At 40.3% G+C, this 14,784-nt stretch overlaps 1 protein-coding gene across 1 annotated transcript in view; it reads left to right on the forward strand.

Moving 5' to 3' along the window:
- The window catches only part of Usp24 (ubiquitin specific peptidase 24), a 135,106-nt gene that overhangs the window by 30,598 nt on the left and 89,724 nt on the right, over window positions 1-14,784 (forward strand). The window contains exons 2-5 of the mRNA XM_021635276.2: window positions 2,434-2,599; window positions 3,922-3,989; window positions 9,913-10,056; window positions 10,631-10,753. Coding sequence (XP_021490951.1) covers window positions 2,434-2,599; window positions 3,922-3,989; window positions 9,913-10,056; window positions 10,631-10,753 — 501 coding nt within the window. The remainder of the gene's footprint in view (window positions 1-2,433; window positions 2,600-3,921; window positions 3,990-9,912; window positions 10,057-10,630; window positions 10,754-14,784) is intronic.

Here is a 14,784-nt window from a genome sequence, read left to right on the forward strand (position 1 = left end):
GCTGAAGGAAGCAAGTAGCACATTAGCAAAACCACATTTAAAAGTTGGGATGTGATATCATATTCCTGTTATTTTTATTGCTCATATGGTCGCCACAAGATGATGGCTGAACAAGGTTCTAATTGTCTGTAATAGCCCATGTGTCTGTACTGAGATAGAACAAATAAATCTTTTTATGGAATTTGAAAAAAAAAAAAGAGTTGCGTCTTTGTATAAGCTAATTTCCATTTAACAGTGTTTACTATGGACTGGCTTGTACTTAGGCACTAGAGTCTGGAGATAAAGGTGATCAAAAGGAAATAAGGTCTGTGCTATCATGGAACTTGGTCTTATGGGGGGTCAAACATAAATCATAAATAAGCCTGGTGTGGTGGCACACGCCTTTAATCCCGGTACTTGGAAGGCAGACACAGTTGAGTCTCTGAGTTCAAAGACAGCCAGAGCTACTTTGTGAAACCCTGTCTCAAAAAAATCAATCAAACAAAAAATTATAACTGTCAAATTACATTTGTGAGTAGTGCTGTAAAGGGAGTATTTCAGAATGGCAGGAGTAAATTTTTGGATGAAATTTGGCCTCATTTAGAATTTCTAGATAGTCTTCTCTAGAAGAAGTATGTAGAAGAGTCAGGTAGGCTAAAGAGGGCAAAGGTGAATTAGGATTTGTAGCATAAAACAGCATTATTCCCATTGGTTCTGCAGGAAACAGCCTAGACTTCTCCCCATGAAACAGTTTCTCTCTGCCCCATGACATGTGGGGCTTCAGCCGGAAGGTGTAAGGTAGAAAGTAGTGGCTAGAGGCTGGAATCTGGAAACTCCTTCCCTTGCTTTTGCAGCTTGGCTCTCTGGTGGGGCCCAAATAAATCTCTGGGATAGGACACACATAGGTGGCCTCTTAATGTATCCTAGACTTCCTCAGTACATAGTGTCTTGGTGATGAAAGAGTCCAGGGAAACCATTGTGCTTGGACATCAAGCTGGGGACACAAAACCTACCCTACTTCAAGGCCATGGGAAGTAAAGGTCATCTTTTGATTAAGAGAGTAGCGTGGTGCTAATACCAGAAGTATTACTGTGTTGTGCCTCTCGGGAAGCTAGTAGGTACTAGAGAAACCAGAGTTCAGAAAGCTGGAGAGGGAGCTACAAGATAGGTCATTCACAGGCCTTGTAGAACATTTAAAAACTGATTTTAAGGACATTAAGTATTTTGAGGTTAACATTATATTTGTGCTTTTTAAGGTCAACATGGAGATCTATATGGGCTGGCTTTTTTCTCTACCCCAACCCCTACCAGTTAGGAAGCATGTAAAACAATCCAAGAGTCAAGCAGGCTAGGGGGTGGCTATGGATAGAGTGCCATTTGAGAGGATTTGAGAGGAGTGAAGGAAGGAGCTTGGGCATAATCACCCGATCTTGAGGATGGAGATAAGAAAACAGTGTTAAGAATGCTTTCCTGGTTTCTAATTTGCTGCCAGACAAATGTGCCATTTGCGAGCATGGAAAACAGGAGAAGCACATGAACACATTGAATTGGAAAAGATATTAAACAGGTCTCTGCGTTTGTGCACCTGCAGGTCAGAAGGGAGAATTTTTGAATCGTCTGAGGCTGGTGAGCTAGCTCAGCTGTTCAGGCACACTTGCCACCCTTGCACAGGACCAGGGTTTGCTTCCTACTAGCCGTGTGGGGAGTATCGTAATAACCTGTAGCTGCAGGGAGCCCAGTATCCTCTTACGCCTTCCTCGGACACATACCCACGCACGCACGCACGCACGCACGCACGCACGCACATACAGCAAGGTTGACTGGAACAGAGAAGAGGGCCTCATATGGGTGATCCCTAGAAAGGGGAGGGCGTACAAGAGGAGGACCCAGTAGGAGGAATTAGACCTTCAGGTAGGCATTGGGCAAAGGAAAAAAATCTGGCCTTTTAAGGGGAGGGTCAGGTGGAAAATCGAATATTGCTGAGAAGTATGGGAAGAGTGAAACATGGTTGCTGGTTTAAAGTGTGTGAAGTTCAGTCGTGACCATAGCAGCAGTCATTTTGGGGGAGTAGGAACTCTGGGGTTCCAATTGGGGTGTTAGCAGTAGTTCTTGTCAGTGGTGAGATAAAAGTAGCAGCTCAGATGCCGCCTTCAAGCTCACCCTGCAGTTAGAAAGAGAAGGTAGAGCAGCGTGACTGACGACTATGTGGTTTTTATGTTTTATCGGAAAGTGGGAGTTCACTTCTGAAGAGAATGATAACCTTTGAGAGGGTCTGGGGGACATCAGAATGAGAAGTTGAGAATTTCTGGAGTTTGGTGAAGTAGTTTTTGAGAAAGATGAATCCACATGTTGGATAACTACCATTGACCAAGTATCTGCTCTTTGTTAAATTCTGTTTGAAGGAGGTAACTAATTGGAGTGTTTGTTTTTTATGCTCATCTCTCTTTTTCTCAGAAGAATGATGAAAATGGAAACTGCTCAGGAGAAGGAATCGAATTCCCTACAACAAATTTGTATGAGCTGGAAAGCCGAGTTTTGACTGATCATTGGTCTATCCCGTACAAGCGAGAAGAGTCCCTAGGCAAATGTCTGCTGGCTTCCACCTACTTAGCAAGACTTGGTAAGCTTTCACACCTCAGGTGTTTGTAACAGGACAGGAAGTTCCATCCTGGTCAAACATAAATCAACTGTTTGTATGATTTTGCTCAGACCATTTATTTTCTCAGTCTTTGTCATTCCCTGTGAGATAAAAGCTTTAACTAAACCAGCTGTTTGTTTTCAATTTTAGTAAAGTACAAGATTACTTATAATTGAAAAGCTTTGTAGAGACTAAAATTAGCTTTTCCATAGAAGATTAGAGCACTTTAAGTTTAGGCTCAATTAAGGGCAGTTTTTTTTTTTTTAAAGACTAGGAAGAGTTCTGACAGTGCACTTGCTGCGCTTCCCTAGCATCTATGAGGCCAGGCCCCTGAGAGTGGAAGGAAGGAGGTAGAGGGATGTGTGGTTATCTATCGTGACTGAATGAAAGATGCAGCAAAAGAAATATTTTTAGTAGGCCAAAATTTAGTCCCACAGACATTTATGGTACATTTAGTATTAATATCCCAACACTGGCATTTATTAAGAGCCTGTTAGGATGCTAGGCAGGAGTTCTGGAAAAAAAAAAAAAAAAAAGGAATTTTTTCATCACTATTCCCAGTGATAAAATTCGTTACTAAGTTTAAGAGCAAAAAGCATTTTAGACCCAGTGAGTTGTCTCAGTAGGTAAATGCACTTGCCTCCAAGTCTAATGAGCTGAGTTCTGGTCCTGAGACCCAGATGGTGGAAAGGAAGGAGAGAACCTTTTGCTCAAGGTATTCTCCAGCCTCCACACACATGCGTCATCCCACCCCACAGTAAGTCCGTGTAAACAAAACTTTAAAGAGATACATTCTTCCCGTACATAACCTTTACAGTAGGCTCTCCATTTGTTGAGCATTCGTTACTTGCTGTGTGTGTTGTGCCAGGCATCGTTCTTTTGTTTTATTTACATAGTGTTTATCTACATACTGAAGGAAAGAAGACTGATATGGGCATTTGTTAAAAATGTTTGTGCTTAAGTGTAATTAATAAAGAATTAAAAAAATTAAAAAAATATTTGTGCTTTTATAAAATATTTGCACTGCTAGTGAGTAAGTAGCTGCTGCTGTTTTATCAGATTACATAAATTATTGTGACATGGAGACATAAGACTGTCCATTTCAGTTTTAATTAGTATCTAGTTGAATGCTGTGATTATTTCTCAGCCTGCTACCAAAGCTGAATGGCTGCTTTTAATAACTGCTTAAGAATCAAGGTTTTGTGATAAAAGTCTATATGTATGAATTCAGAACAAATACACAACGTTTACAGAAAGCGTTTGAAATTTACATAAGTTATATTGTCTTATTTTTTTTAACCAAGGTCTTTCAGAGTCTGATGAGAACTGCAAAAGATTTATGGAGCGGTGTATGCCTGAGGCATTTAAAAAGGTAAGGAAATGTGCTGACTTGACTGCCAGTAGGGGCAATGGTAGGCAACCTTTTGGTTTTGGTTTTAGATATTTACACACATCTAAAAATTTGTGCAGTCAGTTCATTAACTCAGTTCTTCAACTGAGAAATTCTGTAATATGAAATAAATTCTGAATTTGAAGCATCAATAATTTGCTTCTATTATATATGTTTAAACTTACCTTTGGCTAAATATAACTTTTACTTCCTAATATTTAAATGCTAACGAGTAGATTAATTATATTAGGGGACTGTGTAACTTAGTAACTAAAGGTTGCAGTACTTACAAAATTAGTATTCATTATTCAGATTGGAGGTATTTCATGCTTATTGTTTGGTTTGATTTTTAATTTTTTGAGATTATAATATAATACATCATTTCCTTTTTCCTTTCTTCCCTCCAAACTTTCCATGTACTCCTATTGATTTCTTTCAAATTCATGGCCTCTTTTCTTTAGTTATTGGTGTGTGTATGTATATGAATGTATATGAAGGGTGGGTGAGTGGGTGGGTGGGTGGATGGATGGATGGATGGATGGAGAGATAGATAGGTATTCTCAAATGTGTAACTACAACTTGTTTAGTCTGTATGTTTTCAGGGCTGAATGTTTGATACTGGATAACCAATCAGTGTATGATTTTCTGTGGAAGACAATTTCTCTGACTCTTAGCATTTCGTAGCTGTCTGTAGTTCTTTGTACAGGATTGAGGACTTATGAGCTTTCACCTTCTTCATGTTTACATGTCTGTTGGCATCAGCCTTGCTCAGCTCATGTTTACGCACGCAGCCATGTGAAGAGACTTTATGGGTAACTTTCTTATATTTCTAAGAGACAATCTCACGGCAAACTCCCTCTTCCACTGGCTCTTCGAATCTTTCTGATCCCTCTAATTAAGAGGGCAGAGGAGAGAGCTCAGAACAAAGAGAGAAGAGTAAGGACGTCTAAAAAGTCCATAAGGAATCATACTATTAACAATCAACAAAAAAAAAAAAAAAAAAAACCCTATAATACATGGAAGTTGGTGTATAAATATGCACATATAGTTTAAATGAAAATTTAGCATCTGAGTTGATAATGCTCCCCCCAAAAGCCCTCGACAGCCTAACAGAAGCCCCAACACCAGACATGAGAAGCCTTCTTTCGGATAGTTGGACAGGGCTGTCCAGGATGTTACAGGCTATTGCTGTTGCCCTTAGTAGTGTACCACAGGTAGAAGTAAGTCCCTATTGAAGAAGACACTGCATTTCAGATACAGGGCTCAGAGGCTTCTGAGCTGGATCTGACCGGAATGCCTCCTTCCAGTGGGCTAGCTTTTTATGGTACCAGAAGGCTCCATGTGAGCTTCCAATAGAGGGAAACAATCAATACTCTATCCAGCTGATATGCCTATAAATCACAGCAGTGACCATCATGGCCTTATAACCCTAAGGGCTGCAAGAATGTCACGTGTACCTTGATCATAACCAGTAGTTCTCTAGTTGAATTGAAGACCCAGTTTAGAAAGAAATCATGCCAGGTACTGGAAACTGGTTCATGGATCTTGGAGAGGAACCTACAACCGTCACTTTACTAAGCCAGCAGAATCCCTAACTACATCCTAAATATTTGTGTTTATACTCACAGATACTTATAGTCCTCACCCTTCATCAAGGAAATGTCCCTTTGTAAACAGATGGAGACCATTTTAGAATGAAATGCAGAATTATGGAGCACAGTTCCAACTGATACATCTACAACACAAATCCTGAACCTAAGACTCAGGGATCATTATGCTTACTGTTTTACTAAGACAGAAACATATTTTAAACTAGTAATAGTGTATTCTTCCTGAAAAAAAGGACATGGATGAGCACGTTTCTTGTCAAAGTCAGAGTAGTAGGTTTGATTCTCATTCTGGTCACACCTCTCAGACAGCCATTTTCTTCAGATAGGAGAGTACAAGCTTATGTTTCTAAAAGCAGCCTGACTCAGCCTGATCCCCTTTTCAGGACCCGAGTCTTATTCTTCACAGTGGAAAGGGCTGTGTCATAGGCATTGCTATTTCCCCAGCAGAAAACCAAGTGCTCAGTGCCCTTAGCTGAACAGATAAATGAGTGTCCCCCTGCCTTGTACTCATAGATTTTCTATTAATTTTTGTCTCATATGCAAATTAAGTCAATAGAGCTACAAATGGATGAAATTTGTATTTATCTTAAAGCTCAGCGACACAAATGATCTATTTATAAATGGTTTCCCATTTGCACGTTCGTGTAATATTCCTTGATTCAGGGCTTAAACAATAACAAAATTAATTTGAAAAACAAAATGGCTTAATCTATAGAAATGAAAAGAGATAAATCTCTTCAAGTTATCATTTGGGTGACTATTACTTAGAACCAAGGGCTGTGTTTTAGATTAAGTTTCGCCAATTTATAACTTTAAACAGAAAGGGGTCTTAATATATAATTAAAGGTAGCAGACTTCTTACGGCATGCGCTGACACACTTCATAGAATGAACATGTTTACAGAGGAGTGCATGTTTATTTAGTCATGAGAAACCGCTTACTCCTTAAAAATCAGCCTGGAGGGGCCAAGAGTTTGCTCAGCTGTTCTACACTTGGCATTCTTGCAGAGGACCAGAGTTTGGTTCCTTGCACCCATGTTAGGCAAATACTTGTAAATCTAGCTCCGTGGGACATGACACTTTCTCCTGGCCTCCATGAGCACCCACATACACACCTGTGGATACCAACACACAGACATAAATGCACATGAAGAAACATTAAACAAATCTCTAAGAAAAAAAGACAACCTTTAGGTTGAAGAGCTCCAGAACCAGAACGTTTGGTAGCAAGCTTTATATTTGGTGTACAATACTCTAACCCTGAACTGAGCTGCTTGGGAGAGGAACTGTTTTATATTATGCCCTTAGCTGATAATGGCAGTACAGTAAACAGGTGCCAGTTGGTTGCTTTTCTCCTAAACCATGAGCTACAGATAAACTGAACTGTGTGATTCTGTTTTATGAATTCCCAAAACAAAAGTTGAATGTTGTCATGGCTTAGAACTATAAAGGCTTTCTCCTCCCTAACAATTAGCCAGCCATGCTTTCTTTGGTCAAGCCCCAGCAGCAGAGCTGTGTGTGCCTTTAAGTGTGGCCTCCAGAAAACTTGGCAGGATGAACTCTCTTTGCCGCTTTCACTAGCTGTACTTCTAGTGTGAGGCTCCTCTTTTGCCTGCAGTGCTTCTAGATGGCGGTGCTGATAGCAGGGAGAAGGTGCAGGAAAGGAGCTTTGCTGTCACTTCTGTGATCTTCACTTTCACCTTCCAGCTGACTAGTTTCTTGCCAGAGGAAGCAGTCCAAGTGTGCTCCAGCACATGGTGATGTTTAAATGTCACGCCATCTTCTACACGAGGTGCTGCCAGTCTCCCCCTCTTCTAGAGGTGAATAGTGAACTCAGGAGATGAGAACAGACTTATAACACTTATTTTTAAAACTCTACTCTGTTTGGGGTGTTTAGGTCCCAATCTTCCTTCCAACCTCCCAGTCCTATGTAGGAGAAAGAAGGTTAGTGCGGAGAGAGGACCCCTTTACTTCTCTAGGGTCATGGGGTTCCTTTAGGACTCTGTGCCAGTCTCCATCTAATGCAGACGCAGCCAGCAGGCTCCGCCACACCACTGTGCCCCGAAACATTTCTCTCTGTCTGTCTGCTCCAAACCTCCACACTGTCTCTGCTCTCTGGTCTCTCCACCCTGCTCCACACCACACCATACCACACCACACCACACCACACCATACCACACCACACACTAACACCACACCACACACTAATACCACCACACCACACCACACCACACCACACCACACACTAACACCACACCACACCACACCACATCAAAAGCCACACCACACCACACCACACACTAACACCACCACACCACACCACACCACACCACACCACACCAAAAGCCACGCCCTTGCTTTCTCAGCTCTCATATTTATGGTCTCAGAGTCCTAGATCACGAGGCGGTTACCAGCTGGCAGAAGCCCTGCCCAGCATGAGACAGTTAACAGCTGTGGACAAACTAGCCCAACTAAAATCCCACACTTGGTATTAAAACAGAAGCATATTTGCATAACATAACTGAGTTTACAAAGAAACCAAAACTTCCATTATACAGACTAGTGCATTGCAATGTTGAAGTCACATGAAACCTCATCATCAAAGCTTCCTTTTGGTGTGTAGTTTTCAGGTATTGGAACAGTGTTTAGTTAGTCTTGCAAAAATCAAAAAGCAGTGCCTAGCCAATTTATGTAAATATAGTCTTTGTATTTATGCTGAACTGATCAGTGTTTTAAAAATGTAGAACTGGTGATGCACTCCTTGGGAGGCAGAGACAGGGGCAGGTGGATCTCTGAGTTCAAGGCCAGCCTGGTCTACAGAGTGAGTTCCAGGTCAGCCAGGGCTACACAGAGAAACCCTGTCTTGGAAAAAGCAAAGAAAAGAAAACGTAGAAATGAGGTTCCTTTCTACACCTACTGTGGTCTGCGTTTATCTACCCTGCTTTTCTTCAATGTGACCAAAGTAAGTTTTTATTGCAGAGTATTTTTCCTCTAAAGGGAAATCATCCAGAACGATGGAACTAGGGAAGCTTGGTGACACATACCCATTATTCTAGCATTTTAGAAGCGACAGTGGAGGATTGGGAGTTGGAAGCTGCTTTGAGCTCAAACCCAGTCACAGAAAACACAAAACAATGACAACAAAAAAGAAAACATCCACCAAACCTAGAGATTAAGTGTAACCCTTCAGTTTCTCATTCCCTGATCAAGCAGTTAGTTATGAGCTACATGTCCTAACGACTGAAGAGTTGAAGGCTCCAGTTTTTTGTCTTTTTAATGAATCTAAAAAGCACTCTGATTATATGATAGACCGTTGTTTATAGTTGATGTTTATGCCTAAACATGTTGCACAGTAAACGGACTGCAGTATCTTAGTATTTTGAGCTGTTTCAGATCTGCTTTACTATTTTAAAGTCAGCTCTTACCTTTGTACATACCAAAAAGGGAAATAAAGGCACAGTAAAATAGTGAAAGTATTTATAAAATTTGTTCATATTGAGTGTTCTTGTGTAGCTAGCAGATGGGAAGATTCGGTCTTTTTTTCTGAGATGTGAAAAATGTGAATTGAATATATGTATGAATCTTTGAAACACATCATTCATTTTTTAGATTCCAGAACTACTGATTAATGTTTACACCTTATTGACATATTTTAATAATACCTTACCATTTGTAAAATGCTTTCATGTTTGTTATCTTTCATCTTTGTAATATCTGTATGAGATGAACAGAAACCATGCCTCATTAGAGATATTTTTTATATTATGTAATATAATAATAAAAACAATGTCTGAGCATTTGTTAATGTTATTTGTTAAAGGCCACAACACTTGGAACCAGTAGTTTCTATAGTAGAGATTAAGTTTCTGTTTGCTCTGTGTTACTTGGTCTCCTGAAATAATAATGAAGAACAGAAGAGCAAATTAAAATTTGTTTTAATGGTAGGCATGGTTCACCCGTTTTTAGTCCTAGCACTCAGGAGGCAGAGGCAGGTCAATCTCTGACTTTGAGGCCAGCCTGTTCTACATAGTGAGTTCTAGGATAGCTAGGACTATATAAAGAGATCCTGAAAAAAAAAATGCTTTTAAACAAACTGCTTTGATATAAAGAAATTAAAGTTCAAAACAGAACTTTGGTATTGACTTTGAAGTAAAATGAAGGAGGTGGATTATAGTCACGGGCATTCAAAAGGGTATGTTGGTCATATGTTTTTGACTATTTGAGATTTATTTGGTAAACTGTAACTTTCTTGTCTTTTTTCCAAGTTAGACTTCAGATTCCCCTTTGTTTTTATAGCTCCTGACATCAAGTGCTGTTCACAAGTGGGGAACTGAAATTCATGAAGGAATCTATAACATGCTGATGCTACTAATAGAACTGGTTGCAGAGAGAATGAAACAGGATCCAATTCCCATTGGTCTCCTAGGCGTGCTTACAATGGTATAGTATCTCAAAAATAAGTTGTTACTTTTTTTATTTAATTGAAGATAATTTGCTATTCTACTAACATGATAAACATTTTATCATGAAAAAAGAGGAACTTAGCTGTTAGCATCTTTGCCTTTAGTTTAAAAGCAGAGCAGCTGTCATATTTGGAAGAAATATTCCGTAGTAGTTTCCCCTGGTAACTCTCTGATTAGTCCCATCTTACACATATTTATAGAGAGTTCTGCCTTTTCTCTAGTTCTTGCCTTCCTCGTCAATGTCATTGTCTCCGCTTTTGTTACCTGGCTGCTGTGTGGCAAGCTGCCACTAAGGGATGTTGGCATTGCCTTGCCTGAATGAAAACCTCTCACCCTGCCTGCTCCATACCCTGTAGCATGGACATCAGCAGGGCCAGGGAACTCCGTGCCCGTTCTCTGCTTCTGCACTAGCCATGGCCTGCCTGAGCTTTGCGAGTGTTCTGCAGCAGCTCCATTAGTGGGGAACGAAAGGCTATATTTTTATCTTCTTTTCTAATGCTAAGATGTTGCTATAAAAATAGGTGATGTTTCTCTGTTCTCTTTAAATCTAGGCTTTCAATCCTGATAATGAATACCACTTTAAAAACAGAATGAAAGTGTCTCAGAGGAATTGGGCAGAGGTGTTTGGAGAGGGAAATATGTTTGCAATTTCACCCGTGTCTACCTTCCAAAAGGTAAATGTAGTTCTTTTTCACCTTTTACCCGTAAGTGTATTGAAAACTTTTTTTCTGTTCTACAAAACTGACAATTTACATGGAAGAATTAAAAATCGCCTGGAAATAAAGGACAGATGTCTCCTGTGGCATATAGAACATCCTTAAATTTGTTAAAATTCTTTAAAGTGACTTTTTTCCTGTAGCGGTTAAGTAATGCTATGGAGAATTTTTTATCTGAAATTATATTTGGTGAAGAAATTGCTTCAATGCCCTACATACTGGATCATCAGAGCCACGGTTTAATTGATGTCCCAGTTTCCTAGAGGCATTCAAGAGAGCAGAACATTGAAATTACTTGAAGTAACTAAATCTACCCCCAAAAAGAATAAAACTAGTCATCAGTGTTGTCTAGACAGCTCTTGCATACACACACGCATTAAAACTTTTGTTCTTGCATTTCCAGATCCAGTATCTTTATCGGATGATGAAAGATCTGCCATGTGGCAGTAATGTTAAACCCACAAGAAGGGCATAATCTTAATAGTGCTCTAATTCACATGCTGGTTTCTAAGAGACTGTCGAAAGAAGTCAGTTCTAGTTGTTAGGGTAGTGTCTGTTACCCTAACAGAAGCACACGTTTGCTTTTAACAGCCGTTTATTGACCACATGGTATTTATCTGGCTCTAGTCTAGGTTTCGGAGATATATATATAAATGCTCTTTGCCTTTATCAAAATGTGTAATATTATGTGGTTCTTTCCCCATGATTATTCTGTACAGTATAAAGAACTCTTTGATAGCTTCGTTTTCCTCTTTGAATGACTTGAGTTTTTAAGATATATGGCAAATAAAAGTAAGAATATACATAGGGAGCAGCAGAGAGCAAAACGTCATCAAAGTGGGCCCTAAAACATCTAGCGGCAATGACTGGAGTAAGCCAATTGAGAGAGCAGATGAAAGATAACATCAAAACAAGGCTTGTAGACAGCAGAAATCAGCTGGGGAAACCCCATTGAGGCAGCTGGAGTTCCCAGTGGAAAGTGGCCTGGGCAGATAAGAGTGTTAGAGTGTCCTTCAGGGGAGATATTCAAGTAAAGGAAGAAATAAATAGTGAATCAGCCATTTACAGTCACCCAGCAGAAAGCGACTGGGAAAACCTTGAAGCAGTCATGGTGAGGTTCCTGATTGGAAGTCCCAGGTAGGCAGAGCATGGGTGAGCTTTTCACTTCCCTACTGTAGGCATTTTTATGTGATAGGATAAACAGTAGTAACCTCACTTGGAAATGATTTACTTTCCAAGTGGGTTGTTTTTTGTTTGTTTGTTTTTTCGTCCTGTTTTTCTTTGTCCTTCTTACAGAGTGGAGGGGCCAGCCTGCTCCAGGACAGGGAGCTTTGGAAGAGACAAGGGAGACCCTCCTTGTTCCCCAAATCAGCTTTTGACAAGCTTAAACAATGCATGGCAGTATACTAGTGTAATGTACATTTTGACAGTATAGTAGAGGAAATATAAACAAAATTATAGTAAAGTGAACAGTTGGTGCAGTTATATTCCATGTGTAGGATATGGAAGAGGGATTGGTTGGTGCAGTGCTGCTTTGACACTGTCCTAGCACTGAGTGGCAAGGGCTTGAGTAATATCCCCTCCTCCCCCCCCGCCCCGACATTAATCTATGAGTTAGGTGCTGTTGTAGCCACTTCCCGTGCATGAGGAAGTAAAGCCACCTAAGTACTTCCCTAACGAGAAATACCAAGGTGTAAGAATATACACGGTCGTGAAATTCTAACTTCCACAGTATGGTTTCCCTAAACACTAAAATCTTTCCTCCACTGTTGTGTTACATGGCAGATGTGTATAAAAGTACTGCGTTCACAGTGTACTGCAGATAAGTACTCAGCAGATACTTACTCTCTCTTGTACACATGAGACCAGAAAAGTACAGTCTTTGTTTCTACTCTTTTTTTCCCCACAGAGGAATAACTTCTCCCGTCAGGGCCCTGTCACCTTCTCCAGTGTTTTGTTCCTTAGGGTTCCTATTCTATCTTTATAGTCTTTCCCTCACTGTCAGATTATTCTCATTTAGCATGCTCTGGTGTTTTCAATCTCTGAATGTTCTGCTTGTAATATCTCATCTTTTGTGGCTTCAGCATGGAGTCCCTTCACAACCTCATGAAAGATTCCAGGTTCTCCATTCTTAGTGGCTACCTAAACTTTTAACTTTCTAAACAAAACCTGAATTTCATTATCTCTATTCTCCTCTGAGCAATACATTTAAACAGTTTGTTTCCAGTGGTTCCATCACCCATTAACCCCTGTTACCTCTAGTGTAAATCCTTCCGTGTCTCTTTTTAAATCCTATAAAAGGTAGTTCACTTATATAATATTATAAAATAGTTGTGTCCATTAGTGATTGACTCTTTTTTCATGTTTCTTAATATTTACATTGGCCTTTAAATTCTAGGCTGGTATCTATTTTTTGTCAGAATAAAAAATATGTCATTTGGAATGTCTCCTTGCTTTGCTTGGGCCCCTCAAGGAGTTGCTGTTGGTCGGATTCATTATAGAAATGCGTCTTCATCCCTCTTCACTCTCAGACTCTTCTTTCTTCTTCATGCTTACCTTTTTAACTCTCGTGTGGCGGATCTAGATATCTTTATTGCTTCTTTTGTTGCAGACTCATTAGACTTCCTAGTTTAATGGCTAATACCTTGTGTGCATGGATGGGGCTGGGACCTGGAGTGCATATGTTCCTGTGAGTGTGTAGACATGTGATGCAGGTCTTTGTGCATGTGTGTGTATGTAGGCCAGAGGTTGGTGTCCTGTGGCCTTCTTGCTGTCTCTTCATGTTGTTGAAAGTCCTTTAATGCCCTTTCGTAGTTGATATTTTGTATCATTTCTGAAACTTTTCAGCCACTGTCTGTTAATGAGTACTTTGTCAATCTTACTGCTTTGGGAGCTTGGATTGGATACATGTAGACCCTCTCCTCTTTCTATCTTCTCTCTGTGTTATATTTGTGATGCTGTTCTCCGAATAGCTATAGTCTTTTTTCTTTGTGTTTAGTTTCTATTTAACATGCTTATTTAAATCTTTAACTTCAGTATATATGTGTATTTTGTTTTTGTTTTTGAGACAGGGTCTCGTGTAGCTCAGGCTGGCCTTGAACTCCTGCTCTTCCTGCCTCTGCTTTCCAGCTGTGGGTATTCCACGTGTTAGTTCCCATGTTATTGGGTCCTTCCCTGCTGCCCAGGTTTGGTCCAGGCCTTCCTCTCTGTGTACTGTACTTTTTCTAAGGAATGTCCTCTCTTCTCACTGATGTAAATGCCACCTTAGTATCGATAACTCCAGTTTATCTTTGTGGGTCGTTCTTCTCTGAGCACCCTTGAGGTGAAAAGTCAGCTATGTCCTCCTTAGTTGCAACACAGAGTTCTCAGGATTCACATGCTTGTTGGGGCCTTGCTGTTTGTTGCCTGCCCGGCCTCTCCTCTTTTCTTCTGAGAAAAAAGCGTCAGTGTGTATCTCAGTGCTAAAGCTAAACCAGAGTTGGCAAAACCACTTTGCTTTTTCAGTCCTTGTACCATAACCAAATTCTTTGATTTAAAATGGAGCTCTGTCTGCCTCCGGGGACCACTGTCTTCTGCAGCTGTTCTGTGCCGCACCACCCTTCTCCTGAGTGTTTGCCAAGTGCTTTCAAGGCTTCCAGTTTTTCATGCCATTGCATTCTCATCAGGACTGCAAGGGACCTTCTTAGAATGTAAAAGCCACACCACCTTTTCTTGAAACATTCAGTGGCTGGGCCGGTCTTTCTTTGTCTGCAGTTCAACCCATGCCATTCTCCAGAGCTCAGTTTCACCTGTGCCATTTTCTGCAGCTTGGATTGGATACATGTAGACCCTCTCCTCTTTCTATCTTCTCTCTGTGTTATATTTGTGATGCTGTTCTCCGAATAGCTATAGTCTTTTTTCTTTGTGTTTAGTTTCTATTTAACATGCTTATTTAAATCTTTAACTTCAGTATATATGTGTATTTTGTTTTTGTTTTTGAGACAGGGTCT

Source organism: Meriones unguiculatus, chromosome 12, assembly GCF_030254825.1.
Source record: "Meriones unguiculatus strain TT.TT164.6M chromosome 12, Bangor_MerUng_6.1, whole genome shotgun sequence".
NCBI lineage: Eukaryota > Metazoa > Chordata > Mammalia > Rodentia > Muridae > Meriones > Meriones unguiculatus.